The sequence below is a fragment of the Dendropsophus ebraccatus genome, chromosome 4 (assembly GCF_027789765.1).
Source record: "Dendropsophus ebraccatus isolate aDenEbr1 chromosome 4, aDenEbr1.pat, whole genome shotgun sequence".
NCBI lineage: Eukaryota > Metazoa > Chordata > Amphibia > Anura > Hylidae > Dendropsophus > Dendropsophus ebraccatus.
In genome coordinates this window covers 117,988,098-118,008,633 of record NC_091457.1, presented here as the reverse complement: position 1 = coordinate 118,008,633, position 20,536 = coordinate 117,988,098, and the positions used below count along the sequence as shown (strand labels likewise).

General features: G+C 44.4%; 1 protein-coding gene across 4 annotated transcripts in view; it reads right to left on the bottom strand.

Annotated features, from left to right (window-relative positions):
- The window catches only part of SHQ1 (SHQ1, H/ACA ribonucleoprotein assembly factor), a 95,553-nt gene that overhangs the window by 71,724 nt on the left and 3,293 nt on the right, over nucleotides 1-20,536 (bottom strand). For 2 of the 4 annotated variants that reach the window (XM_069966870.1, XM_069966871.1), the window contains exons 2-6: nucleotides 17,599-17,752; nucleotides 14,305-14,369; nucleotides 13,040-13,162; nucleotides 7,436-7,587; nucleotides 4,853-4,965 (exon numbers count right to left, since the gene is read on the bottom strand). In XM_069966870.1, coding sequence (XP_069822971.1) covers nucleotides 4,853-4,965; nucleotides 7,436-7,587; nucleotides 13,040-13,162; nucleotides 14,305-14,369; nucleotides 17,599-17,741 — 596 coding nt within the window. In that variant the 5' untranslated portion in view covers nucleotides 17,742-17,752. Of the gene's footprint in view, nucleotides 1-4,852; nucleotides 4,966-7,435; nucleotides 7,588-13,039; nucleotides 13,163-14,304; nucleotides 14,370-17,582; nucleotides 17,753-19,972; nucleotides 19,994-20,536 lie in introns of those variants that run through there. The other 2 variants (XM_069966872.1, XM_069966874.1) reach the window with 2 other exon arrangements.

Genomic DNA, 20,536 nt, shown 5'->3' with positions numbered 1-20,536 from the left:
TCTACAGGGCAGCAGTGGGGGATCTGACACGTCATGCAGAGCTACACAGGTGGATCGGGTCACAGAAGTAAATGGAGGGATTCTCAGATCAGACAGGGAATAGCCAGACAAGGAATTTCCCAGGACAGTCTGCATCTGCATCTAAAAGCCATAAGGGTGGTGTGTCTTTAGGGAAAGCAAGAATCTTATTTCTAGGAATTCACAGGCCTGTAAAAGCACAGCACTATGCTGAATAGGCTATATTGCGTATAGTGTCAGGCAGAGTACCTTTAAGCCTCCCCCACCCCCTTAATAGATAAGCATCATTGCAATAAAAATAGAAAAACAAGCAGTGGTAGGAGAGCAGCCAGTTGGCTCCGGCTGATGGATGAATGAATGATGTCAGCGGCAACTGCAGAGAATTCCTCTGGTGTTCATCAAGCAGATTAGACTGAGCCAGGCAGGCTTGTGCAGGATTGCTGAGCTGGGCCGGAGCCCAGTAAGTGATAGATGGACAGCGCTCCCTCCGAGGCGTCGGGATGTAGGCAGAGCTTAGTGTAACACCATTTTCAGGCTTGCGATGACAGAGCGGAGCACTGTAGCCATAGAGACACTGAGGATAGCAGAAGGATAGTACCGGGATCAAGGAGATAAAAGCTGAAAAGACGGGAGGCAAGGAGAAGGACCAGGACGGCAACAACAATATACAGGAAAGAGGAGCGCTATTATTCACTGACATATGAAAGGGAAGATAAGAGGAGGAAGAAGCAAACAGCAGAGGTGGATACTACGGCAAAACAACAACTATGTGTGTGCAATAATGCATAGGCTAACAGGTGAAAGGCTCCTGGATGTGAGTGAAGGCAAACAACTAAATGAATAAATGACTGGGTATGTGCAGAAACAGAAGAGAAAACAAGTGAATGAGAAACAAGTGAATGAATAATGACTGTATGTGCACGAATGAATGAGCAAACAAGTAAATGGTTGACCAACAAGTATTATTTACTAAGTAACTGAGGGACAGACTAGAGAAAATTAAAGGGATAGTGCGGCGCTAAGAAATTATTCACAAAACAACACACATTACAAAGTTATACAACTTTGTAATGTATGTTATGTATGTGAATCACCCTCCTTCCCCGTGTTCCCCCACTCCCGCACCTGGACCTGGAAGTGTAGTGTTCCATACCATACATACCTGTCGAGAGTCGCCCCCCCCCCCCCCCCCCCCCGTCCCCGATCTTCTGTCAACAACGTAATCTTCGGGAGGCCGGCCGAATTGCGTCCGCTTCATCAGCTGCCCAGCCGCGATTGGCTGAGCACAGTTATCGCGGCTGAGCAGCCGATGACGTGGCTGAGGGGGGGCCGGCATCAGGGACGGCTGCAGCGATTCGGCCGGCCTCCCGAAGATTACGTCGTTGACAGAAGATCGGGGACGACGCGCGTCAGATATGTATGGTACACTACACTTCCGGGTCCACGGGGAAGGGGGCGATTCACATACATACCATACATTACAAAGTTGTATAACTTTGTAATGTGTGTTATTTTGTGAATAATTTCTTAGCGCCGCACTACCCCTTTAATGTTATAAAGAATTAGAAAAAAAAACAGCTACTTTTTTGCAAAAACAGCGTCACCCCTGTCCTTAGGTTGTGTGTGGTATTACAATTCATCTTCATTCACTTCAATGGAACAGAGGTTGAAAAACCACAGTCAAACAGAGGACAAGAGTGGTGCTGTTTCTGGAAGAAAATGGCTATGTTTTTGTAAGCCTTGATAACTCCCCGTTAAAGAGTACCTGTCATGATGGCCCAGAAAAAAAAAGAAAAAAAATTGGCAGCACATCTATGACTCTGTTCACACTGCAGGTTGCACGCTGCTTGTGGCTTAAGTACAGACAAAAAAAAACAGAAGGTGCAACAGCAACCGACAGGTGCAGGGGCTCACCGTATATACTCCTCCCAGCATACACGGTAAACAACTGCTTTGTAGCTATTAAAAAGTGAGGATCTTAGCAAACTATTTGATCAGAGTGTACCATGTCGTCATGACGTTAAGGCGTCTTTGAGACATGGTCCCTACTCACACTAGCAATGGCCTCTACTGGGCTGAATAAGCCTACAACTGGGCAGATAGGAGCCAAATGATCTCTTTTTATAGCACCCTTGGGACATGGGTGGAGTGCAGGCCAACAGGAGGTTGTGGAGCCACAGCCCCCACATTCAACAGAAAAAAAGAAAAAATTGGCAGCACATCTATGACTCTGTTCACACTGCAGGTTGCACGCTGCTTGTTTCTTAAGTACAGACAAAAAAAAAACAGAAGGTGCACCTGTGGGTTGCTGTTGCTGGGTTGCTGCATCTTCTATTTTTTTTGTCTGTACTTAAAGGGAACCAATCAGCCCGTTTGGGCTGATATGGTTCCCTTGAGCATTGTATAAAGCACCTGGAGTGGCCCAGACACGTACCGGCCGCGGCCGCAGCAGGTGCTTTATAACGGAGAAAATGACTTTTATTCCCCGGCTCGTGACTAGATACGAACAGGGAAGTAGTCATGGTGGGCGGCTCCCCGCTCATATCTAGTCACTGCGCTCTGCGGGATGATTGACAGGCAGAGAGGCCAGTAATGGACCTCTCTGCCTGTCAATCATCCCCTCTGAGCGCGCTGACAGGCAGAGCGCAGTGACTAGATACGAGCGGGGAGCCGCCCACCATGACTACTTCCCTGTTCGTATGTAGTCACGAGCCGGGGAAAAGTCATTTTCTCCGTTATAAAGCACCTGCTGCGGCCGCATGTGCAGGGGCCGCTCCAGGTGCTTTATACAATGCTCAAGGGAACCATATCAGCTCAAACGGGCTGATTGGTTCCCTTTAAGCCACTACCACACACAAACTAAGGACAGGGGTTGTGCTGTTTTTTTTTGGAAGAAAGCTGTAATTTTTTTTCTAATTCTGGATAACCCTTTTAACTATAATGGAGTTTGTAAGCTGGGCGAAGCTGAAGGATCGGGTGTAGGGAATAAGCAAAACAATGGAAGGTATGAGGGAAGTATCATACAGCCTAACACTACTGTAAGCGAGTGGTGATCTGCTAGATCATTGCTCACTTACTAACAGATTTTAGTAGGCAAAAAGCCTCTTTCTGTACTCAAAAAGCTGTTTTCCCCCCTCCCTTCTTATCTGTGCATTATCAGACAAAGCCATCATTATATAGGAGCAAAGTAAAGACTGGTTTGCTGAGTCCATTATAACCTATGGAGGGGTCAAGGGGATAAGTGAGCAGGAAGAGCAGACAAGCAGCTGTACAGTTTGGAGACTGTTTGGGCACTGTGTCACAGATCAGAAAAGTCACTGCTAGTCTGAGAACTTGGTGAGAGGACACTGCAGATGTTTTTTTACATTTTGTAAGGTACACAAAAACATGGTTGACAGCGTTTTTCTGTATGATTCTGCAATCCGCCTCTCTATGTCAGTTTTGGATATAGTGAGACGTTTTGCAGAATCGTGATGTGAACCTAGCCTAAGGTGTTCTGTGTTCAGATTTGTGTAAAAACTGAACTAAAAAACAACTAAAAATCTGCAATGGAAATTTTTTTTGTGAATAATCATGCATTGTGCAAATGACCTAGCTTTCTTAGGTACCAGAAAGGCAAATTTGTCTGGGAGCAAGGAAGTGATTTTACCTAGGCAACTAGTGTGTAACTGTGGCTCTCCAGCTTTTGCAAAACTACAATTCCCATCCCATAGCTTTAGCTGTCCAGGCCTGATGGGAACTGTAGCTTTGCAACAGCTGGAGGACCCCAGTTTGACACCACTGATCTAGGCAGACTTAGTACTCATCAGTCTCCGTTACACCTCCACATGGTGTGTTACCTAGCTTGCAATGCAATGCTACCATATAGAGGATTTATCACTGCATAACCAGATGTGTTTCTTACTGTCTCACAGGGATAGCCAAATACAGACCATGGCAATCTTCAGGTGTCCCAAAGTGAGTGAATGGGGCAGCCATGTGCATGCTCAATCAGTGCTTTACATACTCAAGGAACAAGGGAGCCCCATTCTCATGACTAATGAGGGTCCCTGTGGTTGCACTCTTACTAAACAGACACTTATTCTCTATCCTATGGACAAGGGATACGTTATAGTCCTGGGAAAACACCTTTAAGTGCCCCTTTAATAATACATTAGGCTCAGTGGAGTAAGGTTACACTTACAATACAAAAAGGGAGCTATCGTCTACAAGGTAGGTGTCAGACTTCAATATACAGATGTAGCAAACTTTACCTTGACTTTTACTGTGTCACATACTATTACATTTACAGTGTTACATGCTACTATTTTAAACTGACAAGTAGAGATGAGCGAACCTCAAGTCCATCCGAACCAGATGGTTCGGTATTTGATTAGCGGTGGCTACTGAAGTTGGATAAAGCTCTAAGGTTGTCTGGAAAACATGGATACAGCCAATGACAATATCCATGTTTTCCACATAGCCTTAGGGCTTTATCCAAGTTCAGCAGCCACCGCTAATTAAATGAAGGACGATCGGGTTCGGATGGACTCGGGCATGTTCGAGGTTCGCTCATCTCTACTGCCAAGGCATTGCATGCCTCTGCACACATACAATCACAGTGTTCTGTATCGTAGTTTGTAAAATGTTAAAGGTTTGCTACATCCTATCAAGATATGATCACATTCTGATTTTTTTTCCTTTAGGCCATAGGGGAAATACATAAAAAGAAACACACAGAAAAACTAAATAAATCAGACGCCAGATCTTAGAGGATCAAATCCAGAGTTCTCCATAAAGTGATGTCAATCCTACTGGGGAATGCGCTGGCTCACAGACATTAAAAGGCACTTACAGGTAATGATCAGGGTCAAACTTGGCCTTTTCAGCTGCCAGGCGCCTCCGCGTGCGTTCTGAGGCTGGGGTGACGTCTGGATCTCTTAAGTCAATAACATCATTCAGTTCCTCCTGAAAGAGCAGAGTGCAGCGTGTCACCCAGGTGCCGAGCACAAAGGCTTCAAGGGATGAATGATAATGTACACAAACATGTACTCCGCCATAGAGGGGACGACGAACACCGGCTCCTGTGTGACCGTTCAGTTCTGCTCTAAAGGTTATGAACAAAGCCGGACACAAGCAGAATATAATATGCACTATTACTGGAAGATGCTACTTACCATAGCAATGTTATCACTAATAAGCACCTGTCTCCATAAGGAGGCGGCCATGCTCAGGGTTATATGGGATGTTACATCTCAACAACATCTATTGTAACTGAGGACCCTGCAGCGCTCACTTGATCCCCGAAAGATCAGTGGTTATCAATAGGTGAAGCTGTTGGCAACTGTAAATGTCTCCTGTAGTGCCCACTGCAGGTCAAATGTGGTATTACACAGTACTTATTCAAATAGCAGAGACAGCCATGTAATAGATGGCAGTGGTTCTCCTGAGCTATAGCAGCTCTTTATCCCTCTGGCTAAATAATAGAAGCATCAGCAGGGGACCACTATATAGCATCAATGTCACAGTAGTAAATAGGAACAAAGGTTAAAATTAAAAAACGGTCCTTTGCTAAAAATAAAAACCCTCAAAACCAACATTTTGGCATGTGGATTTTGGTGCTCGTTTCAATGGGGTTTTCCATTCCAACTTTTAGGAAAATTTCAGTCAGTCAATCTAAATGGGAAGGTCACAGTAAATTCATGTGAAAAAGTTTATTCTCATTTCTTTTTCTGTAATAAAAGCCGCTACACAATTCTTTAACATCTCATCGTTTTTACCACATCTCCCATTTCCACATCTACCCTAGCACCAAGGGTCTCCCAGCCCTTCCAGCCTTCTTGCAGTCGCTGGAGATGATCAGGAAGCCAAAAAAAGTTGAGCAGGCTGTTTAATGAATTACCCCTAATGACTTCTAATGTCATAAAAACTATATTTAAATAAAACAATCACACCAAGACACATAACTTTCTCTTATAGCATTGTCACAAATTGCTCTGGCTTTAGCTTGACCCCAAAAGGAAGTCATATAGTCCTTTTTACAAACATCGGAGTTTCACGAAATGTGTAAAACAGCTTGCTTGACAGTTTTCGGCTTCCCATCTAATTTTGGCTGCTGCAATATAACTATATTCCCAGGATCTCTTATTGCGGTCAGTGCTGTCAGAGTGAGGGCCCGTCCACACTGAGTAATTCTTGCGGAATTTCAAGTAGAGCCTGTGCCACGGACTCTGCCTGAAGTACTGCCTGTGTTATTCAATGAATAGAATGCCTCATGTGCCCTCCACCGAAAGAATTGACATGAAATTTCAAAAGAATTTCTCAGTGTGAACGGGCCCTGAAAGTGTGAATTTCTAAACACACTGTTTTGTAACCATATCATAAATGTTCACAGCATCTATAAGTGAAGAAGATTCTCATGCACTAAAAATAGAGATCCAGAAAAAAGACCGGAAACTGTAACACAGATATTTCAATAGGCTATGAACTATGCATATATAAAATCAGAATCCTCCCATGTATCCAATAAAGGGGGGCTTTATTATTTCTTTGGCTTCTTATGTCCCAGCAACATTTAAAATTTCATTTACCCAAGGGACGATATATGACAAAATATTCTGAGGCGCTGGAACTGATAGCTATTACACTGAAGCAGAATCCTCTCCAAGCGGCAGAAGTCTATGCCAAGAGATAGAAATCAGCAATTAAATAACAATTAATAAGACATGAAACTACTGAGGTGTGGTAATAAAGACTAGCAGATAAAGATGGCATCACATCTATATCATGCCCGCATGTTGTCTCAGGTCTAGAGAAGAGCTCAACTGGAGCATGCTCGAGTCTGATCGTTTGGCATTTGATTATTGGTCAATAAAGTTGGATGCAGCCCTGGGAAAGTCCTGGAAAACATGGGCACATCTATGACTGTCCACCTTTTTCAGCCACCAGTGATTAGCATGCTGGAGTTCTGCTCATCTCTTCTCAGGTCCTATTAAGGGTCCTATTACATAATCAGGCCAATTTGGCAGATTATCGCTCTGTGTAATAAAGACAACGATAAGCTTATGAAACAATCATCAGCTGATCATGTCTTTTGGCCCTGACCTAAAATCCTAGGCTACTAGGCGCACATCGCAACGTGTAATAGCAATGCACGGCCAATGGCTGAGTAAAAAAAACTTTACGCATACCTGTCTCACGTCTGCCTGCAGCCGCCACTGGAACTTCTAAGCCAGTCTCTGCAGTGACAGGCTGTTTAGAAGTTTCATCACTAGCTGCCAGCAGGAGCAAGAGTGACTGTGTAGAGGTATTTACACTAGAGGCATGGGCCGCATGGACATCGCCAACAAAATATATATCTTCCTGCATGATTATCAAGCTGTGTTATAGGCTCAGTAGATAGCACTTTTTACATTAGCCCTATACACAGATCACATACCTGAAGTCTCCCAAACACGCCGAGACGCAAGTTCCCAAAACCATAACTACAATGTGAACTGAGGGCATCACTGGACGGCTCTTCAAAGGGGGTCTGCTCTATCTGCCAGTCAAACTCCTCTTCGTCATCTTCGACAGTCTCGTGTGAAGAACCTCAATTAAAAAAGAAAAGTTATTTTAGAGTAGGTATCGATCATCCTAAAATTGTTACTTCCAAGGATTCAGTAATTTCTAGTACTTCAAACACTGCAAAAAACTTGTATTAACCAAAAGATCGGCAACATGATCGTTGCTCAGCTAGGAGAATATACCTGGACAACCCTTTTATTGCCTGCTACCCTAGCTGACTAAAATGGTGGTGGAAGGGTTAACCCTTTAGCCAGCAGGATTTATTTCAAATATTTGGTAACTCTAGTAACCAAGACAATTATTTGGCATAGGGCTGGGAAATTATTCAAATTAATCTGATTAATTTGCCATTGGGGGAGCTGCCGATTTCATTTTCAGAAAAATCGCAGAGTTTATTTCCGAAAAAAATTTACAGAAGTGCAGGACTCGAGGAGACATGACTGTTGTGGCAAGAGCGTGTAAGCGACACAGCTCTGCATCACTTACATGCTACAGCACTGCAAGGGTTGAAGGGGTTATCCAAGATTAGAAAAAGCACAGCTACTTTCTTACTACAAAACAAACAAACAAAAAAAAACAGCACCATCCCTGTCCTCAGGTTGTGTGTAGTATTACAATTAAGCCTACATGGGGAGGTGGTTAGTACACTATGGATTGCCTACAGAGGGGACATTACCTACAGGGGATGGTGATTACTAAAGGGGAAATTGTCTAAAGAGTGGGGATTATGTACATTACCTACAGGGAACCGCTATGGGGCAGTTAATTGCCTACAGAGAGGATATTGTCAAAATGTAAAATTTCATAAAACGCACCATACCGCCTAAGAATAAAAAAAAAAATGCGCATAGCATAGTTTATAGATAGCATTTATTCCTATGTCTATATGCACGTCTGCATAAAATCATCAGAACTTAATTTTGCTCCAATTTAATTATTTTTTTTTTGGTATTCTAACATAAAATAACCCAGGTGGAGGCGGGGATATTGCACGGGTCTGGGGTGTCTGGGGGTTTCCAGCATGGCCTGTGGGGCCACATTTATGAGTGTAAGGAGAGGAGTGGATCTAGACAAGCAATATACCTGTATATGGTTTTACCGTGATGTCAGAGGTCTGTTAATCTTGGAATATGTATGTTCAGCTAACCACTCACTGGTGGTAGTGGTGACCCACCTCTGCCAGTGACTGGCTGCGAGGGAGCTGTGCAATAAAAAAAAAAAAAAAAAAAAAAAAAAAAAAAGCAGAAAGCTCTGCCAAGCCGCTACTGGGCAACATGGCTGTAGGGTGTGGAGAATGCTCCTTCAATACATGCTTTATACTGTAACAGAAAAAAAGTCTGCACTATCCACCCTCCACCACTTTGTGGCACTGTTGCAATCACTGCTGGAAACAGAATGGCCACTGTTGGTAATCCTATTATCCAATCATACAGTGGAATTCTCTATTGTTGTAATACTCCTTCATAAAGCATAGAGCTTAACCAGGCATAACTAGGATATCAAGCTCAGCTAATTCTTGCTGGATTGCTAGACTTCATTTTTCACTGCAGGAATTGAAAAAAAACAACTATAAGATTCCCCCAGAAGATAAATCTACTTCCCTGGTTAAGCAATGCAATTAATATGTTGCTTTAACCAGCATTCATTCTTCTATTCCTCTATATATGAGTAAAACAGGCTTTATCATGTATTTCCCAAGGGATAAATGCCAGTTTGCAGCTAATAGCTGTCTCCATCCTTAAGTATCCCTAGGGCCAGATACCAGTGCACAGACTGACTGTGACTCCGGAGAAGGAAGTCAAGCAGCACGACTATGCTTTGTGCACCTGAATTACTCCTGAGGGATAAGCGTCCCCCCTCAGGGAACATTGTATGAGCTCTCTGGACAGAAATCTGCAGCGCACCAGGTTTCTCAGGAGGCCGAATATCGATCGCTGGACATGAATCATTTTGTTTATCTGGAAAACTTGTTAACTGTAAAATATCAAAACCAGATATGGCCCTGGGGGGGGGGGGCTTCCTAATTCCCAGAGGGAGTATGCGCAAAGTATCGCATGACTGGCTAAAAAAGAATGTATGCAGAAGCATAAAAAAAACAGATCAGGCCTTTTTTGCATCTGTCTGTCTATAGCATTTAAAGGGGTACTCCAGCGGGGGGCTTTTTTTCGATCTGGCCGGGAAGGAGGTGGCTGAGGGCAGCGACGTCCACTTACCTCCCCGGTTCCAGCAGCGGGTCCCATATCGCAGCACTCCGGTCCCCGCTGGCCGGCCGCTTCCTAGTCTTCCGACGCAGGACTTGCCACTGGAACCAGATAAAAAAAAGCCCCCCCGTCGGAGTACCCTTTAAGTGTAACTATCATTTAAAGAAACTTCTGATATGTCATAGCGACAAGTCAGAAGTTTGTATCAATCGGGGTCCGGGAGCTGAGACCCCAACTGATCGCTAGAACAAAGGGGCAGACGGGCTCAGCAGTGCTCACTCTGCCCCTTCATCTCTGCTGTTACTGCTAATACGAGACGCCTACAGAATAATGGGAGCCTATGGAACTCCCAGCAACTCCATATACCGGACCTTCCATAGGCTCCCATTATGACAGAGTGCTTGTATTACAAGTTTATAGCAGAGAGAAAGGGGAAGAGAGCGCGCTGTTGAAAGTGTCTGCCCCTTTGTTCTAGCAATCTACAAGGGTCTCAGCACCCAGACCCCACTGTTACAAAACTTATGATATTGCTATGACAAGTTTTTTTTAAATATTTACACTTTAAACTCATATGTACTCAGCAGCTCCGTTTGCCTTGTGCATTGCAAGAAATCCAACAGTCACCTGAAACATCAATACGGCCAAAACCACACTTTTTTCTTCACCAATAGTCATGCAATGTTGCTGATAATCCCAGCAACACTGCACAATTTCTGCTGCATTTGTGATTGCAAGTGTGAAAACATTGCCATAGGCTGCTCTCAGACACAGAAATATAGTAGATAGTTGGCAGAAAAAGACCACCTAGTCCATCTAGTCTGTCCTTTTAGTATTTCCTTTCTGATTATCTTCGGATAGATGTATGTTTATTCCAGGCAGGTTTATATTCACTTATTGTAGATTTACCTACCACATCTGCTGGAAGTTTGTTCCAAGCATCTACTACTATTTCAGTAAAGTAATATTTTATTGTGTCAATTCTGACATTCTGAAAAACACTTCGCTCTTGAACCTTATTTAGCCCTTTAACATAGTTAAAGGGGTTATCCAGCGCTTCAAAAACTTGGCCACTTTTGCTGTGCTCTTGTCTCCAGATTGGGTGGGGTTTGAAACTCCATTTTATTGAAGTAAATAGAGTTTAAAGGGGTTATCCAGCGCTACAAAAACATGGCCAGTTTCCCCCTACTGTTGTCTCCAGATTGGGTGGGGTTTTGAAACTAAGTTCCATTGAAGTAAATGGAGCTTAATTGCAAACCGCACCTGAACTGGAGACAACAGTAGGGGAAAAGTGGCCATGTTTTTGTAGCGCTGGATAACCCCTTTAATTGCAAACCACACCTGACCTGGAGAGAAGAGTGGGGCAAAAGTGGCCATGTTTTTGTAGTGCTGGATAACCCCTTTGAAGATTTCGGTCATGTCCCCCCTTTCCTTCTGTCATCCAGACTATACAGATTTATATCTTTGACGTTCCTGATATGTTTTTTCTCCTAAATTCTAAATGTTTTACATTTTTAAATATAACAATAACAGGTGCCAGGTGAGACGCAGACAAAGAAACAATTGTCATGTTGACATGTGATAAACAAAGCTACTGCTAAAACTTTCCATATGTGTTATGCTTCAGACCCTCCACCATTTTTGTAGCCCGTCTTAGGACCCGTTCTATTTTATCAATATGTTTATGTAGATCTCCAGAACTGGACACAGTATTTCAGATGTGGCCTCACCAGAGCTCTATACAGCGGGATCACAATCTCCCTCTTCCTACTGCTTATACCTCTAGCTATACACCCCAGCATACGATTTGCTTTCCCCACCGCCTGGTTGCACTGGTGACTCATTTTAAGGCTGTCAGAAATCACTACCCCTAAATCCTTCTCTTCTGAAGTCTTTGTTATACAGAACTGCCAATATAATACTCGGATAGAGGATTCCTTCTCCCCAGGTGCATTATTTTACATGTGGAAACATTAACCCCTTAGCGACCCATGACGTATCTGATACGTCATGGTGCCGCTCGGGGTGTTCAGAGCGGGGTCCCACCGGGACCCCGCTCTGAACGGCGCTGATCCCGGCTGACACGTGCAGCCGGGCAGTGCCTCTATTAGCCGGCGCGGGTCCCGTTGCCGCGCCGGCTAATTAAGCCTCTAAGTGCAGCTGTCAAACCTGACAGCTGCACTTAGAGGCTTTGTACACACTATCCCTGGTGTCTAGTGGCTCGGATCTCCCCCCCGCGATGCGATCGCGGGGGGAGATCCGTTCTTCTGCCGGTGGCGGGCCTCAGCGTCGGAATGACGCTGATCCCAGCTCGGCAATAGATTGCTATGGCCTGCAGCAGGCCATAGTAATCTATGACCGATCTAATGGATCTTTGCTGTGTATATACACAGCATTGATCTCTATGAGAGATCAGTGCTATGTATATACAAGTCCCCCAGGGGGGCTTCTAGTTACAGTAAAAAAAAAAAAGTAAAAAAGTGTTTTTATTAATAAAAAATCCCCTCCCCTAATAAAAGTCCAAATCACCCCCCTTTTCCCATTTTATAAATATAAATTAATAAATAAACATTTAGTATCGCCGCGCGCGTAATCGCCCGAACTATTAATTAATCACATTCCTGATCTCGCACGGTAAATGGCGCCTGCGCAAAAAAATTCCAAAGTGCAAAATTGCGCATTTTTGGTCGCATCAAATCCAGAAAAAATGTAATAAAAAACGATCAAAAAGTCGTATATGCGCAATCAAGGTACCGATAGAAAGAACGCATCATGGCGCAAATAATGACACCCGACACAGCCCCATAAACCAAAGGATAAAAGCGCTATAAGCCTGGGAATGGAGCGATTTTAAGGAACGTATATTTGTTAACAATGGTTTGAATTTTTTACAAGCCATCCGATACAATATAAGTTATACATGTTATATATCGTTTTAATCGTAACGACTTGAGGAACATGCATAACAAGTCAGTTTTACCATAGGACGGACGGCGTAAATGCAAAACTCCCCGAAATCAAAACAAATTCGTTTTTTTTTTTCAATTTTTTCAATTTGCAAGCGCTATGGACTTTTAAACTTAAAATGGAATAAACAAAAGCGCAAAAACGAAAATAGGCTTTGACCTTAAGGGGTTAAACTGCATATTCCACTTAATCTCAAGCCCTTCCCCTTGGACTTCTCGCTGGCTAAAAAAAAAAAAAAAAAAAACTCCAGACAGAGATGCTAAATAATAACACTATGAAGGTTTTAATCTATTCTAGAGGGAAGTACTCACCTATTTCCTCAATCAGGGGTTTACAAGTTCTTGCCCCTTTAGGTGCTAACAAGGATGTCAGAAGATTCAGGCCCTCAAACTGCTGTCCTGGGGTCTCTTTAGGCACTTGGACAGTAAAAATACCTAAAAAGAAAGCAATGTAACATATTAGATCACAAAAAGTGAGAGAGGTTACCTGTATAGAGACATAAAAACATTCACTGAAAGGTCCCTTCAACAGACCAATTATTGGAAATGAACGCTGGATCATTCTTGTGACTTAGGCTGGGTTCACACTGCGTTTTTGCAATCAGTTTTCTTCATCCCTTTTTTGAAAAAAAAAATGGATGAAAAACGGATTGCAAAAACGGATGCATCCTTTTTCCATTGAGTTCCATTATAAAAAAAAAACGGACCAAAACGAATCCGTTTTTTTTGACGGACACAAAAACGTTGCTGACACTTTTTTTGTCCATTAAAAAAAAACGGATCCGTTAAACGTATGCTAAAAATGCAGTGTGAACCCAGCTTTATATATATTCTATAGACTTCTATCATGGAAGATACAGACAAAAATGATTTTTAGGCTTGAACAAAAGATGTGATCAAAGATGAGTGTTTGATGTTCAATGACTGATCCCTGTGCCTTACATGGGGACATTTAATGTCAGCCAATAATCACTACAGGCATAAGACTCTATAGGCTTGGTTGAGCTCTTCAGCATTGTGTCAGGCTGGAGAGAATACACCACTTCCTGCAGAACATACAACAGCTGATAAGTACTGGAAACTTGATTTGTTTTTGTGGGTTTTTTTTTTTACAGACTTAAATTACAAATCTCTGGCACTTTCTGGCACCAACTGATTCGAAAGAAAACATTTTTTGGTGAACAACCCCTTTAACAAGTTACAGACGACTAAACTTTTGCCGAGTTGGGGTCTAAGTGTTCAGACCCATCAACCATTAGAGCAAGTCAAGAGGCCCAAGCTTGTGCCCTTCACTCCCTGGCTCACAGAAATCTTCTTTCACTTGTACTAGATGGGCTCTGTAGACTAGAGTCCGCCTACTACAACTGGATGAAGATCATAAAAAGCCAGGAAGTGAAGCACACAGGTACGGGCTTCTCTTGGCTCGCTGTTATGATCAGTGACAGTTACAGTTAAATGACAGACACACATCAAAATCAGCAAAAAAAAAAATAAATACAAAAAAAACTAAGAGTTAATAAAGCCTGACTACGTCTGTGAACTCAGAGCTGTACATGCAGTTTATGATGCGCTCTTACCACCATCCGCATTGTATGTGGCTTTCTGTCTTCCATCTTCCACTATCCTCCCAGGCAGTGTTAATCTATATACAGAAAAGCAGTGGATCATGGCAACCGTGTACTTACAATAGGACAGAACAAATCACAATAATGGAAAAAGCTGAGATTAAACTCATTAATCATGGGAAAAGATCCCGGCCTGCGGCATCCTTACAGGAGCAATGCATCTCCATGCACCCTCTCATTGGGTTCATGCGACATAGGTATAGAGTGTATAACGGACCCTTATAGGTACACACACAGCGTAAAGGGTGTGTTGTTCAACCCCTTAAGGACCCATGACGTACAGGTACGTCATGGAATCTTGTCACTTAAAGCGACTCTGTACCCACAATCTGCCCCCCCCCAAACCACTTGTACCTTCGGATAGCTGCTTTTAATCCAAGATCTGTCCTGGGGTCCGTTCGGCAGGTGATGCAGTTATTGTCCTAAAAAACAACTTTAAATCTTGCAGCCCTGTGTCAAACGGCCGTGGCTTACAGTATCTGTGCCCTAACTTTGCACCACCCCTCCGTCCATCCTCCCCACCCTCTTCATAATTAGGAATGCCCCTAGAACATTTTCTCCTGTCTGAACATTGCACGGGTGTCTTAACAATCCAGCCCATGTGCTGTGCTGACACAGGTGAGGAATAGGAGACAATCTACCTGTAGCATTCCTAATGATAAGGAGGGCGATAAGGAGGGACAGAGAGGTTTTGCCAGTCTAATGCATACACAATCTAAGCCACGCCCGTTGGGCACGGGGCTACCAGTTTAAAAGTTGTTTTTTAGGACAATAACTGCATCACCTGCCGAACAGACCCCAGGACAGATATTGGATTAAAAGCAGCTATCCGATGGTACAAGTGGTTGGGGGGTGGGGGGTCAGATTGTGGGTACCGAGTCGCTTTAAAGACCCATGCCATACCTGTATGTCATGGAGTCCAGCAGAGCTCACTTCAAAGCACTTGGAAATCAGCTGCTATATGCACTGAGCAATGATCTATTGATCTGCTGCAGACCAGATCAATAGAATACCGATCCACTGAGTCCTGGGCCAGTAAGATGAAGGGGGATCCAGCCACTAGACCCCAGGAAAAGGGATATAGAGGACTGTTAAATGCAGCAGTCATTTTTGACAGCTGCATTTAATGGTCCTAATCAGCGGGTGCAGCTATCAGACTGTGCCGGCTAATAGCCGCAGTCCCGGGCTGCAGATAGCAGTCGGGATCGCAGCACGGCCCGCCTCTGAACTCCCCTAGTTGGCGCGATGACATAAATATATGTCATCCATCATTAAGGGGTTAAAGGGAATCTTATATCATTGTGTTCAGCCGTTCTTCTAATATGCAAGAGAACGGGATTTTTGCCAAACCCCTCCCCCGCCTCCAGCTGCTGATTGATAGTTGACTGGTAGTTACTAGAGATGAGCGAACCGGGTTCGGGTTGATCCGATCCCGAACGTTCGGTATTTGATTAGCTGGGGCTGCTGAACTTGGATAAAGCTCTAAGGTTGTCTGGAAAACATGGATACAGCCAATGACTATATCCATGCTTTCCACATAGCCTTAGGGCTTTATCCAACTTCAGCAGACAGCGCTAATCAAATGCCGCTCGTCTCTAGTAGTTACATATCCATGCTGTGTATATGCAATCAGCAGCTGGAGGGCGAAGTTTGCTAGGACCCTAGGCCTTCTTATCTGTATAGGTGTCACTTCTTACTGTAATCCTCCCTCTGATAATAATGAGGAGACCTCTGTGAAGTGATCAAGTGTTGTCTATTATGATGCTCAATAGCCATTGCAAAAACTGCAAGGGTGCGTTTACACAGACAGATTTATCTGACAGATTTTTGAGGCCAAAACCAGGAACAGACTATAAACAAAGAACAAGTCATAAAGAAAACACTGAGGGGGAGATTTATCAAAAGGGTGTAAAATTTAGGCTGGTGCAAACTGCCCACAGCGACCAATCACAGCTCAGCTTCCAGCTCTGGTGAAAGAAAAGAGGAGCTGTGATTGGTTGCTGTGGGCAGTTTGCACCAGTCTAAATTTTACACCCTTTGATAAATCGCCCCTGAGATTTCTCTTCTTTTCTAAACCATTCCTGGCTTTGGCTTCAAAAATCTGTAAAATAAATCTGTCTGTGTAAACGCACCATAAGATTTCAGGTTTTTTTTTTTTTTTTTTTTTTTTAAAGGGAACCAATCATTAAAAAAAAAACACATACGGTGTAAGTAAACATGCTGATAGAACACCCAACACACTACCCTAACATTTGCTTATGGCCTCCGTCCCTGCCTGCAATAATCTGCAAACTTACTTTAGTGAAGACCCGCATTGTATGTAAATGAGCCCCCAACTAATAATCTTGGCGTCGTTGGGCTGGGTTCATACTCCGTCTTTGCAATCCTTTTTTTCATCTGTTTGTTCCAAAAAACAGATGAAAAACGGTTTTGATCAGTTTTTCTATTGAATTTCATCATAAAAAAAAAACTGATCCATTTTTTTACCGTACACAAAAACTTAGTCGACCTCATTTTTGTGTCTGTTAAAAAAACGGATCTTTTTTTTATAATGGAATTCAATGGAAAAACAGATCAAAACGGATGCACACATGAAAAAACTAATAAAAAAAACTAATTGCAAAAACGTAAGGTGAACCCAGCCTTAGTTTGAGGGTTCAGACCTAGACCAATAAAAACTTTTGACATGCCTCTATGACAAGTAAAAAGTTTTCTATTATGACAGTGACAAAATACAAAAACCTGATTTAAACAATAGGTCTTATTCTGATGGGTTTCCTGGTGCAGATTAGGCAAACTATCAGCAGATTAGAAGACTCTAACCCGCTGATATGTCCCTTCTACGCAGAGGGCGCTGAGGATAAAGGTAACCTTCATCCTCTGCACCATTTCTGTGCTATTAGCAGTTTAATCCTTATGCTAATTAGGTGGGACTACCTCCCCCAGTGCACTGTTCTGCCCCTTCTACTGAATATCATCACAGTGGGCTACTGAAGGACTATAAGGCCCGCCCCAGTGATTAAAATGCTAATAGCACAGTAACCTCCCCGAGGATAAGGGAAGAAAATTACCTTCATCCTCAACGCTCCATGAATAATAGGTACATATCAGCTGGTTAGATGCTTCTAACATGTTGACAGTTTCCCTTTAAGAAACTATTCATCTAGATTAAGTTTTTGTTTTTTGTAAACAATGGAGCCATCATCATAATCTATTGCTATCAATATTACCTGTCCTTTATGTTACCTGAGAAAGTAAGGCTTGGCATAGAACTTGAAGTCATCTCCATCAATGTAGATATCAAACTCTGACACCCTGGCATAGGGGACTTTTATGGTTATGATGAGAAAGTCAGAATCCTGGGTGATGTCAAACGCTGGAGTGATCATTTTAACTCCCACTATAAGAGACCAGAACAAAGAGATTTCTACTTTTATACGACAGAATAGTCTAAGGAGCTCACATGGTTCATTTCTTAGGAGTACATTACCCTGTACAGAATCTGCAGCAGATTATATTTTTAGATTATTTCTCCTGTGCAATTACTCCATTAAGGGTATGTTCACACTGAGTAAGCCAGGCAGAACTTTCCGCCACAGAATCCCGCCTGCCTCAGTGTAGCATAGTTTGTCTATGGGAAAGCACACGCTCCTCCGCTCAAGTGACATGTCAGACCAGTAAAGTATTCACCGGGCTGTGGTGGTTTAAGGGGGGCGGGGGCAGTGTTTACATACTGGCAGCAGCATGAAAATTCCACTGTAAGGCCCCCTTCACACGTCCGTGTCAGTTTTTACTGTCAGGAAATCCTGATCAGGAGACCTTAAATGTCATCAGGATAGTATCAGGATTTCCTGACAGTAATCCGTTTTTACCATCAGGAAACCATCAGGAAAAACCTTCAGGATTTCCTGATGAGATAATATTGTCTAGTATGCCAACATAAATCACAGGTACCCGTGTACCTGGATGGCCACAGGCTGCAGAACTACAACTCCCATCATGGCCTACCAGCAGAGCCATGATGGGAGTTGTACTTCTGCAACCTGGATGGCCACAGACTGCAGAACTACAACTCCCATCATGGCCTACCAGCAGAGCCATGATGGGAGTTGTACTTCTGCAACCTGGATGGCCACAGGCTGCAGAACTACAACTCCCATCATGGCCTGCCAGCAGAGCCATGATGGGAGTTGTACTTCTGCAACCTGGATGGCCACAGGCTGCAGAACTACAACTCCCATCATGGCCTGCCAGCAGAGCCATGATCGGAGTTGTACTTCTGCAACCTGGATGGCCACAGACTGCAGAACTACAACTCCCATCATGGCCTGCCAGCAGAGCCATGATGGGAGTTGTACTTCTGCAACCTGGATGGCCACAGGCTGCAGAACTACAACACCCATCATGGCCTGCCAGCAGAGCCATGATGGGAGTTGTACTTCTGCAACCTGGATGGCCACAGACTGCAGAACTACAACTCCCATCATGGCCTGCCAGCAGAGCATGGTGGGAGTAGTAGTCCTAAGGGGTAATCTCACCTGTCCCGGATCCTGCTCTGTCGGGGCCGCGAGGTTGGCGTCCGGGTCAGAGTGCAGTGCTGAGGTCCGGGCAGCGGCGGCGGTCGGAGGTGCGGAGCATCCGGCGGGCGGCCCGGTGGTGAGTTCCCGGGGGGGGGGGGGGGGGGGGGGGTGGGGGGGAGAGGGTCAGATGCGGCAGCGGCGGGGGCGGCGGGGGGACGGGGGCGGCGGAGGTACTGGGGGTTAGGCGGCGGCGGGGGGGGGGGGGGTTCTGTAGTGCCGGGCAGAGTGTGCGGGGGGGATGGGGGTGTGCGGGTGATCGGACGGCGGCCGGGGCTGGCTCTCTACCAGTCCGGAATCGCGGACACTTTCCTGATATACATCAGGAAAATGCCCGTGATTCCGGCGCTCCCATAGACTTCTATGGGGGCGTCCGTGCCGGATTTCCGGACGACAATAGGACAGGATCTAAAAAATCCGGTCCTATTTTCCGGAACGGACACCCTTCCGGAAAAATCCGGAAGGGTGTCCGTGTCTAATGTTAGTCTATGAGTCCGGAAATCCGTCCGGATTTCCTGATAGGAAATCCGGACAGATTTTCCGGACGTGTGAAGGGGGCCTAAGTAAACCTATTCAAACTGACAGTGCCGGGAATCGAAACAGAGTTTGTTGCAAACTCGCAGTGTGAAATCCGCTGCAATTCCGCTGTGTGTGAACCCACCCTAAAACTGAATATTTCTTAAGGCACGGAGCGATAACCTGCACAATCAAGGCAATTTGCTAATTATCACTCAGTGTAATAAAAACAACGATCAGCCAAAGAAACAATCAATATTGTCTTTCAAGTTGAAAGATTATTGACCGCTCATTGCTACGTGTAATAGTGATGACTTTATACATACCTGTCCACGCTCCCTGCAGCCGCCCCTGAAACTTCTGAGCTCAGCCAATCACTGGCCGCAGTGCTCTCCTACATGCGTGATCACGCCATCAGCATTTGATCCTATATAACTGAATATATTTTTTACAACCAAATGAAGAGCTGTGTATGAACAAGGGACAGACATGCCTCAGCTACACCAGATACGTCTCCATCCCCTAACCTTGTAGGCTGTAACCCCTGGCGGGCAGGGTGCTCGCTCCCTATGATCAGTCTGTCATTCACTTTATCCTTGAAATACTCTTGATTTTATGCTGTAGGTTAACCCCTTATGATCTGTGCAATAATAATGTATCTGACAGAAGACAGTTATTTATGGGGTAATCAGGGCCAAGGAGACCCATAAACAATGAAGGAGAGTGGAGACAGGCCTATTCCTTATACAGGGAGGGATTTAGCAGTATACAGAATGTGCACAACGTGCTGAGACTTGTGGTTCCACTAAACCAGCTAGCGTTATCTCATACCACAAACGCCCCAATACTACTACCGCGGTGTTCTGCAAACTGTGGCTATTGGGGAATACAGGTCCCAGCATGCAGAGAAAGGCAACATGCAACACTCTAACTGCGCGGGGACTACAAATCCCAGAATGCCTCGCTGACAATACAGTGAGTGGCCATCGCTCAATAACTGGAGCTCCACAGGTTGCTGTACAGTACAGCTAGCCGGGAGAATACGTGAGGAGCACCGTGCACAGCTCACCTGCGTAACCCACCGCACACAC